The sequence below is a fragment of the Pleuronectes platessa genome, chromosome 16, assembly GCF_947347685.1.
Source record: "Pleuronectes platessa chromosome 16, fPlePla1.1, whole genome shotgun sequence".
Classification (NCBI taxonomy): domain Eukaryota; kingdom Metazoa; phylum Chordata; class Actinopteri; order Pleuronectiformes; family Pleuronectidae; genus Pleuronectes; species Pleuronectes platessa.
The window spans coordinates 23,506,811-23,521,943 of record NC_070641.1 but is presented as its reverse complement, the minus strand read 5'-3'; the positions used below and the strand labels follow the sequence as shown (position 1 = coordinate 23,521,943).

Genomic DNA, 15,133 nt, shown 5'->3' with positions numbered 1-15,133 from the left:
CTTAGCACGTCAAATTGCTCATATACTGAATACCGCTTGGGCTCGAAGGTCTGGTTCAGTGAGCAACAGTGGAGTTGGCATACCTAATAATACTCGTGACGCAACTCACGATTAGGAACATGGAGTAACTTCTAAACTAGCTACCAGTGAGACTACAAAGAGATAACCCATTGCCTGAAGGTTAAGATTGTAACTCAGAAAATGTTACAGTCAACAGGAACCTCGAGTTATACATCGCTATTGTAAAGATAACTTGCAGGAATAAACAAAGGAGACAGGAATGTCTCTGTGTCGGTGAAGAGAGCTGAAAATAGCCGTGTGAGTCAGCTGACTTTGTGTGTTTGCCTGTGTGTCTATGTGTGTGCCTGTCTTCATGAGCGAGTGTGACGCTTGAGGAGTGAATTAAAGAAAGAGACTTTTCAAAGGTTTAAAGTTTCAACCAAGAGTTCATAATAATACAATTTAAAATTTGTATAAACTGAAAAAATAAAATAAAAAAAATGTGTTCCTGAAATCACAGTCAAAATTCCCATAGTCTATCTCCTTTTTATGTGATTCTGAAGAAATTGTGTTGAAGTTCAGAGAGGTTACGCTGTGGGTCATTGCGTGTCTGTGACTGTGCCTGCATGAGATTCTGTTTTCAGCTGCCTGTGGAGCTGCAATTACACTTAGGTGTAATACATCAGCTGATACACATTATAAACCACAAATATAATGCTGAAATATTTTTTATATCAACGATCTAGGAAAATAAGACGTAGTTTTGTCCTTGCTTGGCGTCATCCTGTGTTGTTTGATTGTTCAACTCTGTTGTTTAAACCGTGTTTTCACGACTAAGGAAAAAATTGATAGAAATGTTACTTTGTCCAACAAAAGCCAAACATAAAAACATATTTCAATACATTTATCAGTGCATTGTGAAATCACATTATCCCACAGTAAACTGAGTTAGTAAATTAAATCAAGAGTTGCTCAAATTAAAACTAAAGCTATGATCCAAAACTGTAGGCTTAAGGCCGATATATGCTACTCTGTTTTGACGGAGACGGACACATGGGAACGTCTTCGCCAACGTGGAACGCCCTCTCCCAGCTCCTCGGAGGGCTCTACATACACCTCGGATTTTTCTAACTATCCGTCGGCATGTTGGAGAGCCTAGGGATAGCCCTTGGCTGTGATTGGTCTGCTAATGACATCATTTCCGAACGACATCATTTCCGGAATCTCACATTTCCGGACCTCAAACTTCCTGTTTCATTCCCTATAGCACAATAAGAAGAAGAAGATACATTTATTGGTCCCACACTCATTAAATGCAAATGGGGGAAAACATTTTCTCTGCCTTTGACCCATTTGGTGAACACAGGAGGACACACAGAGCAGTGGGCATCCATGCACGGCGCCTGGGGAGCAGGTGTTGGGGGAGTAAGGTGCCTTGCTCAGGGGCACTTGGACAGTGGGTAGGGAGAGTCCTCTTGGACTTTTTGGACAGATCCAGGTTGCCCATCAAGGTATGTTTTTTGGTTGTCACTCCGTGGAGTCGAACAAGGGACCATCCAGTCCGATTTTCTGCCACTAGTCCACCGCCTCTCCCTCACGCAAACACAACCAGGATTCTACGATTCTACGATTAATGTGTCAAGTGTGTTAAGCCAGTGGAGTTGTCCGGCTTCAGTGGTTGGTTAGAGCACTAACGGCATGTGTGTACGGTCACATACAGTTATAACGCCCAGTCATAACGGCGCTAGAGTGCTAGCCACCATGCTAACTGCGGTGGTAACAGCGCAAAAGACCCGCTGTCACAACTTTAATTCCACGGCTATCATGACACTGTTTCTAAATTACCGTCAGGTTAGACGAAAACACTTGGTAGTAGTTAGTATCGGGAGTCCCTGCTGACTGTGTGTGGAAGCTGGGGGGGAAGCTAGCTGCCTCCGTGTAGCTTAAAGCCGTGGAATTAGCAACGCAGTTCAAAAACAAGACCGGGGAACCGCTGCGCTAAGAAACGATAACATAAGCATTTTGACCCGCTGCGTGTCACTTAATTTCAGCTAAAACTGTCCTTTCTACGCGTGTTTAGAGTGAACTACGATTCTCTAAACTCGTCTTCGACAACAAAAAATTTGCGCCATCTACTGTTCTGGCGGTGATTTGTTTTCAGCACCCATAGCCTTCGGAGAACCATAAATAAAAAAGGGTCTGTCGTATCCGTAACGGAGTCAGAGCAGCATATTTCAGCCTTAAGTCTCAAGAGTCCAGAATCAATAGGCTACACCAATAATCGTCCTAAACACAGAATATCCATCAAAGAAAAGCGACATAGAAGAAATGGAAAATGAAAGAAACAAACTAAATGGTTAGACCCACCCTGGCCAAAGCAGGGTGCATGTGATGTGAGCGTGTGTGAGGATATTAGGGATGAGCGATTACACCATTATCTGTTTCAGTTTCTGTTCAACCAACTAAATGATCCATATCCGCACTCGGAAGTGGACGGGGCTTAAACCGGACGTTTTTATTTTTAGGGTTAGGGTTAGGGGTTAAAGTTCAATTCATTTGAGTATTCGGCTTAACCCTAGAGGATATGGAACTTGGAATAAAAGACTATAAACCAAAGGATAAGAGTGAAAAGAGACAACAAAAAAGAGAAAGAACAAGAAATCGTTCCAAAAACTCCAACCAATCATCACTGGACTTGCCTTTAACTAACCAATCAGAGGCTATGTAAGGCCCCGCCCACCCCGGGTTGATGCAGAAGTGTATGAATGTTACTGTGACAGAAAATCTGTAAATATCCGCTGCTAGCTCAGTTAGCAAGGTTAGCTGTGTATTAGCTCTGTTAGCAGGGTTAGCTCTGTGTTAGCAGGGTTGGCTGTGTTTTGGCAGTGTGTTAGCAGAGTGTTAAGTCTGTATTAGCTGTGTTAGCAGGTTTAGCCAAGCGTTAACTGGGTTAGCATTGTGTTAGCTGTGTGTTGGCAGTGTGTGAACAGTGTGTTAGCTGCTCCTACAGTCAAATCTCATGATATCTTAGTTCAAGCAGCTGAATTCAGTTTGTTAATATGGTCGTTGCAGAACCACCAGTGATCATCACAGCTACCTTGTGTTGCTGCTGTTGTTACGTGTGTCTATATGTTTACAAAGTGGTTGTGGAGTATCCTGATGAGAGTGTTGTACTCAGTCAGTGAGACGGTGTGAGACAGTGTGTGTGCAAGAGGCTACACACAGCGTGTCTGTACCTGGCGGACATCAGGTTGTACACCAGAGGGTTGATGGCAGCACTGAGACGGGAGAGGAACCAGGCGACCAGGTAAAAATACTGTGTTACCTTCTGTGACTTTATGCAAAGGGCTGGGTTTTGCTTGTTATGTGTAGTATTGTGTATCTCCGAGTGTGTGTCTGTTTCAGTGCGAGTACCCACGTTGTGTGTGCTTTCTCCAGCTCTGATGTCGTGTGATACAACATGATGTGCATTCGTATCGTCAGAACCTGTGCCTGGGTCAGTGAGCGTTTCAGGTTGTGTGTCCACCAAGTGTGCGTCTGCATCACTGTGTGTGTCGATCTCGTTGTTTGTGTTTTCCCAGAGTGCATCATCTCTGTTTGTGTGAGCTTGTGTCTTCAGGTCCCAGTCTGAGAGGCTAACAGGTTCGGTAACAGAGGCCATGTTGCCTGTGCTTTCAGGAGGAGTGTTCATGTCCGAGTGTGTGTTTGTGTCGGTGTTAGTTCCCCGACTTTCAGCCCCAGTGCCCAGAGAAACATAGGTCATGGTCAGAGCGACGATGTAGGGCAGCCAGCACAGGACGAAGGCCAAGAAGATCACTCCTGATGGACATGAGGAGAAGGACACAGGAAGTGGACATTAGAAGTATCAACATCTGCAGGTGATAGAAGACATTTCTCAGACTGTTAAACAAGAGAGCTGTGTCTCAGTTCAGGGGCTGCAACCTTCAGAGGACACGATCTACTCAACCCACCTCCTTCCTCGGTCAGGTAGACTGTGAAGGCTGAAACTAAATGAGACCATCTGGTCCACAGAGGAGAAGCTTGCTCTGTCCTTAAGTTGGACACGACAGAAAGCTTAATGCCCCTTGGTTTTTAACATGTGAGTCGTTAGTTGAGGTGATACGGTTCGTCCCCAAAGTGCAATGAGTCCTGGGACATGTTGGACCTGGAAGGATTCACTCCTCAGAGCTTTCTCTGGTATGAAGGAAGCATCTGGAGGAGCCTTTCTACTCCTGTTGCTGTGATGCAGCCCCTTAATTGACCCACAGCTGGAAATAAAGATGGAGGACATGACTGCTCCCCTAAAGTGAGGCCAAATCATCTCGATTGCCCCCTGGTGGCTGGCTGCAGGTCGTAAACTCGTCAAATATAATCTAAAAAATTGCTTCTGTCATTTTATGGGGTTCTTATAAAAACTGGTGAGTTCTTTTTCTGGTAAATTTAGTTTTGATTATCTATTGGATGATACAGCTCCGACTCTGGCTCCAGATGCCGAGATGAAGACAAAGTATTAAATCTGTTCGTCAGCCTTTGTCAATTGTGTTTAGTAAAAGCTGAATTCAGAACCTAAGGGTGTGTGTGTGTTGGATTGTGTTTCTCACCCAGCATCTTCACTGTGTGCCGGTGACTCTTGTCTTTACGGCTTCTTTGAGGACGGAGCCTCAGAGTTCTTCCAATCAGGATGTAGACCAGTCCCAGGATGCACAGGGGTACCAGGACATATAGGTAATAGAGAATTATCATGGCCAATACGAGGCCTGAGGAGAATGAGGATGGTGATACTCTGCATTCTTCCATTTCATCCACTTCCATCATGACCAAAAATGGTGCTGCACTGACAGCCGCTCCCAGCCAGAGGCAGCCAATCAGAGTCCTGGTTCTGCGACGTGTCACCAGCGTCTTTGAGGTGATTGGCCAGCAGACAACCAGGTACCTCTCCAGGGAGAGAAAGGTGATGTTGAGGATAGTGCAGAAGATGCAGCCCTCTGTCAGGAACGTGCTCAGCTTACACACGATGACTCCTAACTTCCAGCCTGTCCAGATCTGGAAGAGACACAATCCGTTTAGTGCACGTTCAGCCAAACCACGAGAATCTGGTCAAATCACAGTGAACTGACACAAAAGGGTGTATAAGTATATAAGTATTATGGGATAAATGTGAGGGCACCTTCAATACATCCAGAGCCAGCAGCAGGAGGATCAGCAGGTCACTAACAGCCATGTTGCTCAGGTAGAGGTGGGCGGAGCTTCTCATGTTGGGGCGGAGCCAAACCACCAGAAGAGTCAGTGTGTTTCCAACAAGGCCGAAGAGCATCAGTGAAATGATAATCACTGTCACACACACGAGAAAATGAAATATTGATGATTGATTTTCATGATCCGTCCACAATGGAAAATGGTGAAAAACTTTCACAGTTATAATTTGTTCTCATGATGACTGGCACAAGAAGATTTGTTTTCAGTTTATTCCTAAACTACTATGAAAGACTAGTATAAAAATATAAGAAACAACATGGAGTCACGTAGAAAAATCCTCTAAATGTTTTCTCCATAGCTCAGCAACATTTTCAGCCCCAGTGATCATATCAATATAAGACGGGAGGAATATTTTACTGTTACTCAGAACTTTAACTTCCTTCGAACATTTATTTGCATCATTCTGCTGAAGTTTTCTTGCCAAGTTCTGCAGATTAATTTTAATAAAATGTACTGCATATCTATATCTGGAAAAAAAACACACACACACATATATATATTTACTTTTCATTTTATTATTCTCACACTTCCTCCAGTACTTTTATTTATTTTCCAGATTGTTTTTACAGTTTCAGTTCAAATATTGCAGAGGTAATTCATCATGTTCACTGGAAACAGACGGGAGCAACTGGGCAGTTTAATATGTGGTGTGATTTTCAATCTATGCAAATGCTTGTGTGCATGTGTTCAGCTGCTTTGTATTTATTGTAGAATCATCTCAACTCTCAATTTATCTTTGTATTAAGTTCATAAATCATTTAATTAGTTCTTAGAGGAAAATGTTGGAGTTTTCTTTCCTTCAGATAAAGGTTGAAGATGCTTTTTTATATTTTTATAACTAATAATAATAATAACAGTAGCTGGCTGTATCATTTCAAAACGTCTACAGTATCATCACCATTCTTTTGTACCCACCTAACAAGATCGATGCAGCCATTGTCTCCTCCTCCTGGCAGTCTTGGTTGGAGCAGTTTCTCCAGAAGCCTGGCGTGCTACAGTTTTTAACTCCACAGCTCACGTTTCCCTCCTCCATTAGAACCATGACGGCTCAGGTGGGGGCAGGACGGAGGAACCTACAGGGGAGAGGTGTGTGTGTCCGGGGTTCCACAGAACTGACGCACACTGAGGGCTTTCCTATGACGCTCGATCACAGCCAACACTGAGAGGAATGGTTGAGTGCTGTCTGATCAGAGCAACACAAAAAACACACAGGAACATATTTAGAACAATATGAACATGCATGTATCACACTGTGAACTCTGAATAAACACATGTACTGCACATATTCACACTAAAGCTGTTCTACACACATATTCAATATCAACAGAGGACACACGTCTCTGAAGGAGCAAGTTCACCAACTGAAAAGTGAACAGATGAAGCTGGAGGAGGACGTGAGACACAAGGACGAGTGGATTCAGACAGACACAAAGAAGAGACAAGCTTCCACAGAATCATACCTGGCTTGACGAGCTGAGTGAGACGGAGAACGAGCTGGAGAGTGTTACCAGGAAGTGGAGGAGAAAAGTGGAGCAGCTGGAGAGAGTGAAGGTGAAGAACGAAGACAAACGTCTGAACCAGCAGACAAATGATGACACAAAGAAAAGAGGGCTGAGGTGACGTTTGTCCTGAACCCTCTCCCCCTTCTACCTTCACCCCTTCTTACCCCACCCTCTCCCTCCTCCTTCCGTGTCAGTAGTTGGAAACAGGACTTAACATGTCATAGAATTTAGTCTTGCCAAGCAGGTTTTCACATTCAAGTAATTCAATGTGGTTTAAGTGTGCAAGATAAAATAAAAAAATTACAAAAATAATATATATAGATATTATATTATTCTGACACCACATGGACAACACAGTTTTCTTTAAATATTTATATTTAAAAATAATATAAAGTTCACACATAAACTTATGTGACTATTACCTTTGACAACTTTGTGTTGGCTCCCACCCAGTCTTCTAGGAACTTGGGTGTGACACTCGACAGACAACTCTCTCTCATTGCAAGCATTTCTGCAACAGCACATTCCTGTAGATTCATGCTGCACAACATCAGGAGAAGACGCCACGTTCTCCCTCCTGGCAGGTCAATCTGCTAGTGCCATCTGACCTCTGCAGTTCATCCAGAATGCAGCAGCTCGACTGGTCTTTAACCTTAATTCCCTCGCACTACTCCTGTCCCTTCACAGGTTACCAGTGGCTGCGTATACGTTTCAAAACATTAGTACTTGCGTACTGTGCTGTGAACCGATCGGGTCCAGTCTACATCCAGGACATGGTCAAACCTTACACCCCAGCTCGTTCAATCCGCTCTGCATCTGCCAATCGGCTGCTCCCACACTGCGAGGGACAGCGGCCACTCAACAAGATCACCTCTTTCTGCTGTCCTGGCTCCTAAATGGTGGAATGAGCTCCCCAATGATAACAGGACAGAAAGTCTACACATCTTACACCGCAAACTCAAAACACACCTCTTACAACTACACCTTAAATAAAAGTTAAATGGCACTTACTTATAGCACTTTGTAGTTTAGCCTTCTAGAAGAAATAGTGCTTTTGTTTATTAAATAATAACTTTAATTGATTAAAGTTATCTAAGGGCACCACCCTTCAAAGGAAGGGAAAAGATAGCCAATTTACTGATTAAGTCTCATTAAAGTACTAACTACAAATTTGGAACTCTGTTTAGCAATTCAATTAATAACTACAACCAAAATTACCATATAGATAGACAGTTAAGTTGAAGGATATAGAGTTCTTGACAGTGTAGATGTTGGCAAAATTCACACTAATGCAACATTCATTAAAACCTTTGTGCTAGAAAAACATTTATTCCTGACACCCTTGTATCAGGGACCAACAATCAAATGTCAAGATCAGTCTCATTTAGATCTAGTTCAACTAGAAATCTCAATATTTACTATCAAAGATTATATAATGAACACAGAAGGTTATGGAGTTCTTGACAGTGTAGAGGTTGACAAAATTCACTTATGCAACATCGATGAAAGAACATTTGTGAAAGAAAAACATTTATTATGAATATAATAAAGTATAAAAACACAAATTACTAACCAAGTACTAACTAAACAAAGATGTGTATGTGACTTTGGGTGTCTATGTAAATCAGGGTGCTCTCAAAATGGCGGCTGGCCAGAGTAACACCTTCCTGTTGGCTTCTAAGATGGTCGCTGAACACCCAAAAATTAACAGCCCCGGTTTAATTAGGTGTTAGAAGAATTGTATATAAGTTATCATGTTTGAATGTACTGCTGATGCAAAGTGTGACTGTCTGACATTTGTGTGCAGTCTAGCACCTCTGAGTGCCACATCCTGTTTTGCAATAAAAATAATTAGTCACATTGTCTAACTGAAGTATGTTTCTTGCCATATAAGGAAATGTACCCAAAGCAAGGAACTTGCCTGGAGAGACGTGAAGGTCAAGATGGATTTCACTTCTCTCTATGTAAATGTCACCCCACCTTGACCTTGTATCTGAGCTTTTGAATAAATACACTGTGAAAGGGAAGTACCGTCGAAGTTGGCTGCAACCTACTCAAAGGTGCGGACTTCCCTTGCAAGTAAAAACTACGTACGAGTGTATGTGTGGTGTTTGATTCGTGAATTCTTACAACATTGATACATGTCTGGGTGAAATTCCCTCGACATTTTTGGTCCTTCGAGCCGGATGCCAACAGATCCAGACCAGGGGAGCGGATCGAGAGAGAACTGAAGACTGTGCACAGCCCTTAGGACAAAGTCCTGTGGAGTGAATTCTTCCCAGGCCAGTTCGACCTGACCTGTTCCTTGGACTGGATTGACGGCATCCGAACAAAAAGAAGACGAATCAAAAAGGTACGACATGACACAATTGTAAAGACGAGGTTAGAGTCCCGCGTCAAAGACGGAGTTAAAGTCTCGCGTCAAAGACGGGGTTCGAGTCCCGCGTCTCAGAAAAAAACAATAAAAATAATAAAAAAACAGAAATAAAAATATCTAAACGTATTTGCAACACGTTTAGATATATGGTTGTGGGGAGTGAATGTGTGAATGAATGGTCTGACAGTAAAGAGTCTAAAACACATGACAGGACTTCTGGTATTAAACCCCAAGAGAGAGACCGGACTGCACCCTAAGTGTGGCCTAGAAGCTTGTTTCTCTGGAAGTGTTGTGTGGCCCGGAGAGGAATTCTCTGTTACTGAAAGACAACTTGTAAACTTAAGACAATGGGAAATTGTTGCACAAAGCCCGGACCCCTAGAGGGGGACGCAAAATATATGAAAAGGTATGAACCTCAAAGTGTTAAATACCTTGGAAAATGGGAAAAACAATATGAATTTAAAGGGAAATTAGATGTTGGTGAATGCACTGAACTGGTACGGCGTTTACAATTTAAAAGTCGTATTAAAAACAAAAAAGAACCCAGTGAGGAGCACCAATGTGCTCGACTCTGGTTAGAGCAGGCACAAAGACGTAAAAACGGACAAAAAACTAAATCAGAGAGTTTAGTGGTCGAAAGGCCAGAAGATCTAGAAACCGGGGGAAGCCGAAGACAAAATGTCAATCGCTTTCCCCAAAATCCTCCAGTGAGAGAGGCAGATCGCAAACGATGTCCCTCTGCACCACCGCCCTATTCAGATCAAACAGGGGAAGATGATGAACCTCAGGGCGCTGCGGGAGAGAGACTTTACTACGGTGGCCCTGAAAGCTCAACGAACGGCAACTTAAGAAAACACATGCAAGTTGACAAAACACCTGCAAAAAGAGAAAAGCGCTGCAAATACCGGAACGAGCTGCAAATAGAGAAACGCGCAGCAAGAAGAGGCCACAACACAACAGAAGTGTTTCCAGGGGACAGCTAAAAGTGATGGACACTGCTGCCACAAAAACGTCCAATACACCATAGACATTCGGTTCCACACAGGGTTCGGCCACCCGCGGCTCTTCGGCCCCTCTGCAGTGGCTGTACAGTACAATGTTGTGCATATGTTTAGCGAACGCTGAACTTAACGAATCAGTTTTCATATTATTAACGTGAACGTAACGATGAACGTGAGTGAACGTCACGTACATTTTTTAAATCATCACCGTATCAGGCCATCATGAAATACCAGGAGCGGGCGAGTGTGTGTGTGTGTGTGTGTGTGTGTGTGTGTGTGTGTACGAGTGCTCCGGTCCCGGGCATAGACTGTATATAGGTCCCGGGCCCGGGGCTCCGACCCCGCCCACTCGCTCTTTTGATAGTAAAGGTTTTGTACCCCTGCACACTATGGACAACACATGGCCTCACAAACAGGGGCTTGCTTGTTAGCGCTGTTTATTCAGTTTAACAGGAGAAGACGACATGTCTCTAGATCGGATCATCTTCCGTGATCAGAGCTCACTGTGGCTCTCTCCGAGTGAGTGGGCGGGGTCGGAGCGCCGGGGGACACACGTACACACACACACACACACACACACACACACACACACACACACACACACACACACACACACTCGCCCGCTCCTGGTATTTCATGATGGCCTGATACGGTGATGATTTAAAAAATGTACGTGACGTTCACTCACGTTCATCGTTACGTTCACGTTAATAATATGAAAACTGATTCGTTAAGTTCAGCGTTCGCTAAACATATGCACAACATTGTACTGTACAGCCACTGCAGAGGGGCCGAAGAGCCGCGGGTGGCCGAACCCTGTGTGGAACCGAATTTCTATGGTGTATTGGACGTTTTTGTGGCAGCAGTGTCCATCACTTTTAGCTGTCCCCTGGAAACACTTCCGTTGTGTTGTGGCCTCTTCTTGCTGCGCGTTTGGCTTCTTGCTGCGCGTTTCTCTATTTGCAGCTTGTTCCGGTATTTGCAGCGCTTTTCTCTTTTTGCAGGTGTTTTGTCAACTTGCATGTGTTTTCTTAAGTTGCCGTTCGTTGAGCTTTCAGGGCCACCGTACTTTACCCCTCTTTGCCGCCACTGAAACAAGACGACATGTCCAATTCATCCATGCCGTCCGGGGTAAAAAGTAAATTGCGAGGTGCCGGAGGTAAATTTGAGTGGAGTAAGGATTGGCAAGGAGGATTGTTAAAAATAGATGAAGAAAATACTGACGCTTATCCACTAATAGAAGTAGTAAATCCCGCTCATGATCCTGCTAATAATCAATCCCAACCAACAATACGAGTATTTAGAACTTGGACACAAAGTGATGTTAAAGCCGCAGTGGAGGGAGTACGATCATACAAAGTGAATGTCGTAGAATGTGGGGAGGACATCATGGGTCTGATGAACATGTATCATTTAAATGGTACAGAAATGCAACAAGTCCTGATGCAGATTTTTGGGCCAAATTGGATGAGAATCCAGGGAAATTGGACCACGATGGCACCAGCAGTGGGTGCAGCTCATCCGCTCCCACTGGCAACTGACTCCCCAGCACTGCAACAGGCTGTGGAAGGTGTCATAGCTAGAGCAACACAAACGTTCACTCGACGCGCTGATTATGGACTAATTGGTCAGACAAAACAAAAAGATGATGAATTAGTCACAGATTTCAGACCAAGATTCGAAAAAGTTTTCAGAGAGAATAGTGGACTACCCGTGACCGACGATGACGAGGGGCCGTACAGACAACAATTAAAAAACGCTCTAGTGGGAGCAGTACACCCAGGGAAAAAAGAGTGGGTGTTAAAAAATTATGTCGGCCTCTCTACGGGTACTCTGGCTGAATGCATGAGCTGGCTGATTCACGCAGAAAAAGTCATTAAAAACAAGAAAAAAGGAAAGCAAATTGCAATTTTGGCAGGGTGATTATGAGGAAGACAGTAATGTGTTTTTCTCTGGGGTTGGTCAAAGAGGTCGGACCAGGGGACGAGGAAGAGGAGTTTACGGAGGAAGAGGCAAGTTTAGAGGGAGAGGAAGAGAGCAGCAGCAGAGACAAACTGACAGATGTTGGGTCTGTGGAGGCACAGACCACTGGGCTCGGAATTGCCCAAAAAATAATGAAAAGCAATGACTAGGCAAAGCAGCGGAACAGAAAAGGGGAAGTGAAGAGGAGGAAAGTGAAGAGATATTGCTTGATTTGACTGAGACGTTTCTGTTTAATTCCAGCAGACCTGAAGTAACGCTGTGGGTGGAAAACGCCCCAGTGGTTTTCATAGCAGATTCAGGAGCCTGCAGGTCAGTTATAAATACACCGTTAGAAAGCAGATACATGTCAGACGAACATGTCAGAGTAAGATCAGCAAATGGACAGATTGAGAGGAAAGTGTTGACCAAATATTTGATGATAGAAGATCCAGAAACGGGAAAACAAGCCAAAGCATCTCTAGTAGTTGCAAGCAACTGCCCGTTTAATCTTCTGGGACGTGATGTGATGGTGCAACTGGGAATCGGGATATTACCAAACAACAAGGGGGGAATGTCTGTAAAACGGGTGGGGGAGGGAGAATCTTCCTTATTCGTTTATCAAGAACAACAGGTTCCCACGTATTACTGGTCACTCGATTTCTCCTCAAAAGACCCTAGCCGTGTGACTGAAAGTTTAGTTGACAAAGCTAGACAACATTGTGGAAAAGATAACTCACAGATGCCTGCAGAAGATCTGCATGTCACCATACGCTACAGACAACAGCCTGGGCCTGATGATACTTATGATAAAGCATTCCATAAGCTCCTACCCCAGAAAGTGACTCTTAATTACATGTATTTTACAGAAGACACCGCGTTCTGTACAGTGGTATTGACTAAAGAGGCAAAAGCACTCTTGGGGTACGGCCAAACCGCTCACGTGTCACTTCAGAAGCCGCAAAAGAAAAAATGGAAAGACTTAAATTATGAAGCCAGAATGGTGCAGAGAAACGATGAGTCTGACTGGACGCAGGAAGGAGACGTGCAAATAAATCCACATAGTGCTTACAAGAGGGTGTCACTGCACTGGGTTGCAAGAACCATGCCACAGACACACCTAACAGATAGCACAGACACATGAACCATGCTACTAGCACAGGAAAGCCTGTGACACACGCCCAGCTGTTGCAAGGTCTGCTAGAAGCAGTGTTACTTCCTCAGGAAGTGGCCGTTTGTAAATGCGCGGCACATAAAAAGGGCGATGATCTCATCACACGCAGAAATACATTTGCAGACATCTCAGCAAAAGCTGCAGCCATGAAAACACATGAACAAATAGACACACATTTCTTGGCTGATGCTACAGTATTGCACGACATGCAACATGCAGCCACTACCCAAGAAAAACAGGGCTGGCTGAAAAAAGGAGCCAAACTTGTAGATGATATCTACACATGACCTGAAGGAAAACCTATCCTTCCAAAATCATTATACAAATGGGCTGCTATATTGAGCCATGGGCCTTGCCATGTCTCAACAGGGGGAATGGTGAGCCTAGTAAACAAACAGTATACAACCTATGGTTATAATCTCTATTCTAAAAATGTTTGTGCAGCTTGTATTACATGTGCGAGACATAATCCACAGGGAAACATAAGACCAAGACGAGGGGCTTTTCCCACTCCACCGTATCCGTTTCATACCATCCACATGGACTTCATTGAGTTAAGCACTTGCCAACAATACAAATATTGTTTAGTGATAATAGATGCTTTTTCCAAATGGGTTGAAATCATACCTACCAAACATCCAGATGCAATCACAGTAGCAAAAGCATTATGCAAACGCATCATACCCACGTTTGGTATTCCACAAATCATCAGAAGTGACAATGGAACTCATTTTGTAAACGATGTAGTAAAAAAGATGTCGACATGTTTGAAAATGGACTTAAAACACCATTGTAGTTATCATCCTCAAAGTGCTGGACTAGTGGAGCGCAATAATGGCACCATAAAAAGTAAACTAAGAAAATGTGTGGAAGAGACAGGAAGACCATGGGTGGAGTGCCTCGACTTAGTAACGTTAAGCATGCACATTACACCTACAGCAAACAACTCGCTAACACCGTTTGAAATATTGTATGGACGCCCATATTACATACCTAATTTCACATTGGAAACAGCTGTACCAAATGAAGAACAAACGCTTGCTGACTATATGAAAGCCACACTCCTCACGAGAGAAGTGAAGATTGCAAATGATCTGCCAAACGATCCTTTTTCTTTACAGGTTCCAAAAGTGACTGTGGGAGATTTCGTGTTCATCAAGGCGATAAAAAGGAAGCACTGGAACAGCCCACGGTGGGAGGGACCGCATCAAGTGCTGCTCACAACACCCACTGCAGTAAAGATCGCTGAGAGAGGAACCTGGATACATCTCTCCCACTGCAAAAAAGCGACACAGGGGACCGGTGACGCCACTGGTTAGGAGGGGAAGCCTGACTTCAAAGGGGGGTTATCAAATAGTGGTGAACGTCAGTGAAGTAACCAACATATCCTCTAACTGTTAGGGCACTCGCTGCAACATGTGTGCGTATACATGGATGTAGGTTACGTAAGAATATGGACTTGAAGGTGGGAGGTTATTCTAGGCCTGGTCCGTTCTTTCCATAAAAATAACATGCATCGAACGTTGAAAATAGTCCTTAGATTTTCGCGATGTGAATGTTTAATTTGGGATGCTGTAACAATGGATATTATCTCGTCAGCAGTAGAAGAGAATTCCTCGACTAGTGCTTGATGGAGCTCTGTGTAATTATTTGTGACATTGGAAGAAGTGACTGAATAAACTTGTGAACAGCTGTAGAGCTGATTTTTAACACAAGTCTAACCATCTCTCTTTCTGTTGCATTTGGCACATCACTTAGGTTGAGATCTAGTTCTCTAAAGTAATTATCAATGCTGATCACAGATGTCTGGATGAAATTGTGCAATATCTTTAGCTAGAAACTCAAGCAAATCAAAGCGAGGACT

General features: G+C 43.7%; 1 protein-coding gene across 6 annotated transcripts; it reads right to left on the bottom strand.

Moving 5' to 3' along the window:
* Positions 1-426: 426 nt before the first annotated feature.
* On the bottom strand, positions 427-14,505 carry LOC128458332 (apelin receptor B). Of its 6 annotated transcripts, none has more exons than XM_053443122.1 (6): positions 14,263-14,505; positions 12,365-12,422; positions 6,172-6,435; positions 5,168-5,331; positions 4,602-5,043; positions 427-3,819 (listed from the first exon to the last, which is right to left on the bottom strand). In XM_053443122.1, the coding sequence occupies exons 3-6, from the start codon at positions 6,296-6,298 to the stop codon at positions 3,179-3,181; spliced, it is 1,374 nt and encodes a 457-aa protein (XP_053299097.1). In that variant the 5' UTR covers positions 6,299-6,435; positions 12,365-12,422; positions 14,263-14,505; the 3' UTR covers positions 427-3,178. The 6 variants fall into 6 exon arrangements, with proteins under 6 accessions (XP_053299097.1, XP_053299095.1, XP_053299098.1 ...); XM_053443120.1 differs by lacking the exon at positions 12,365-12,422 and adding an exon at positions 6,717-6,792 and having other exon boundaries at positions 6,172-6,439; XM_053443123.1 differs by lacking the exon at positions 12,365-12,422.
* Positions 14,506-15,133: the final 628 nt, after the last annotated feature.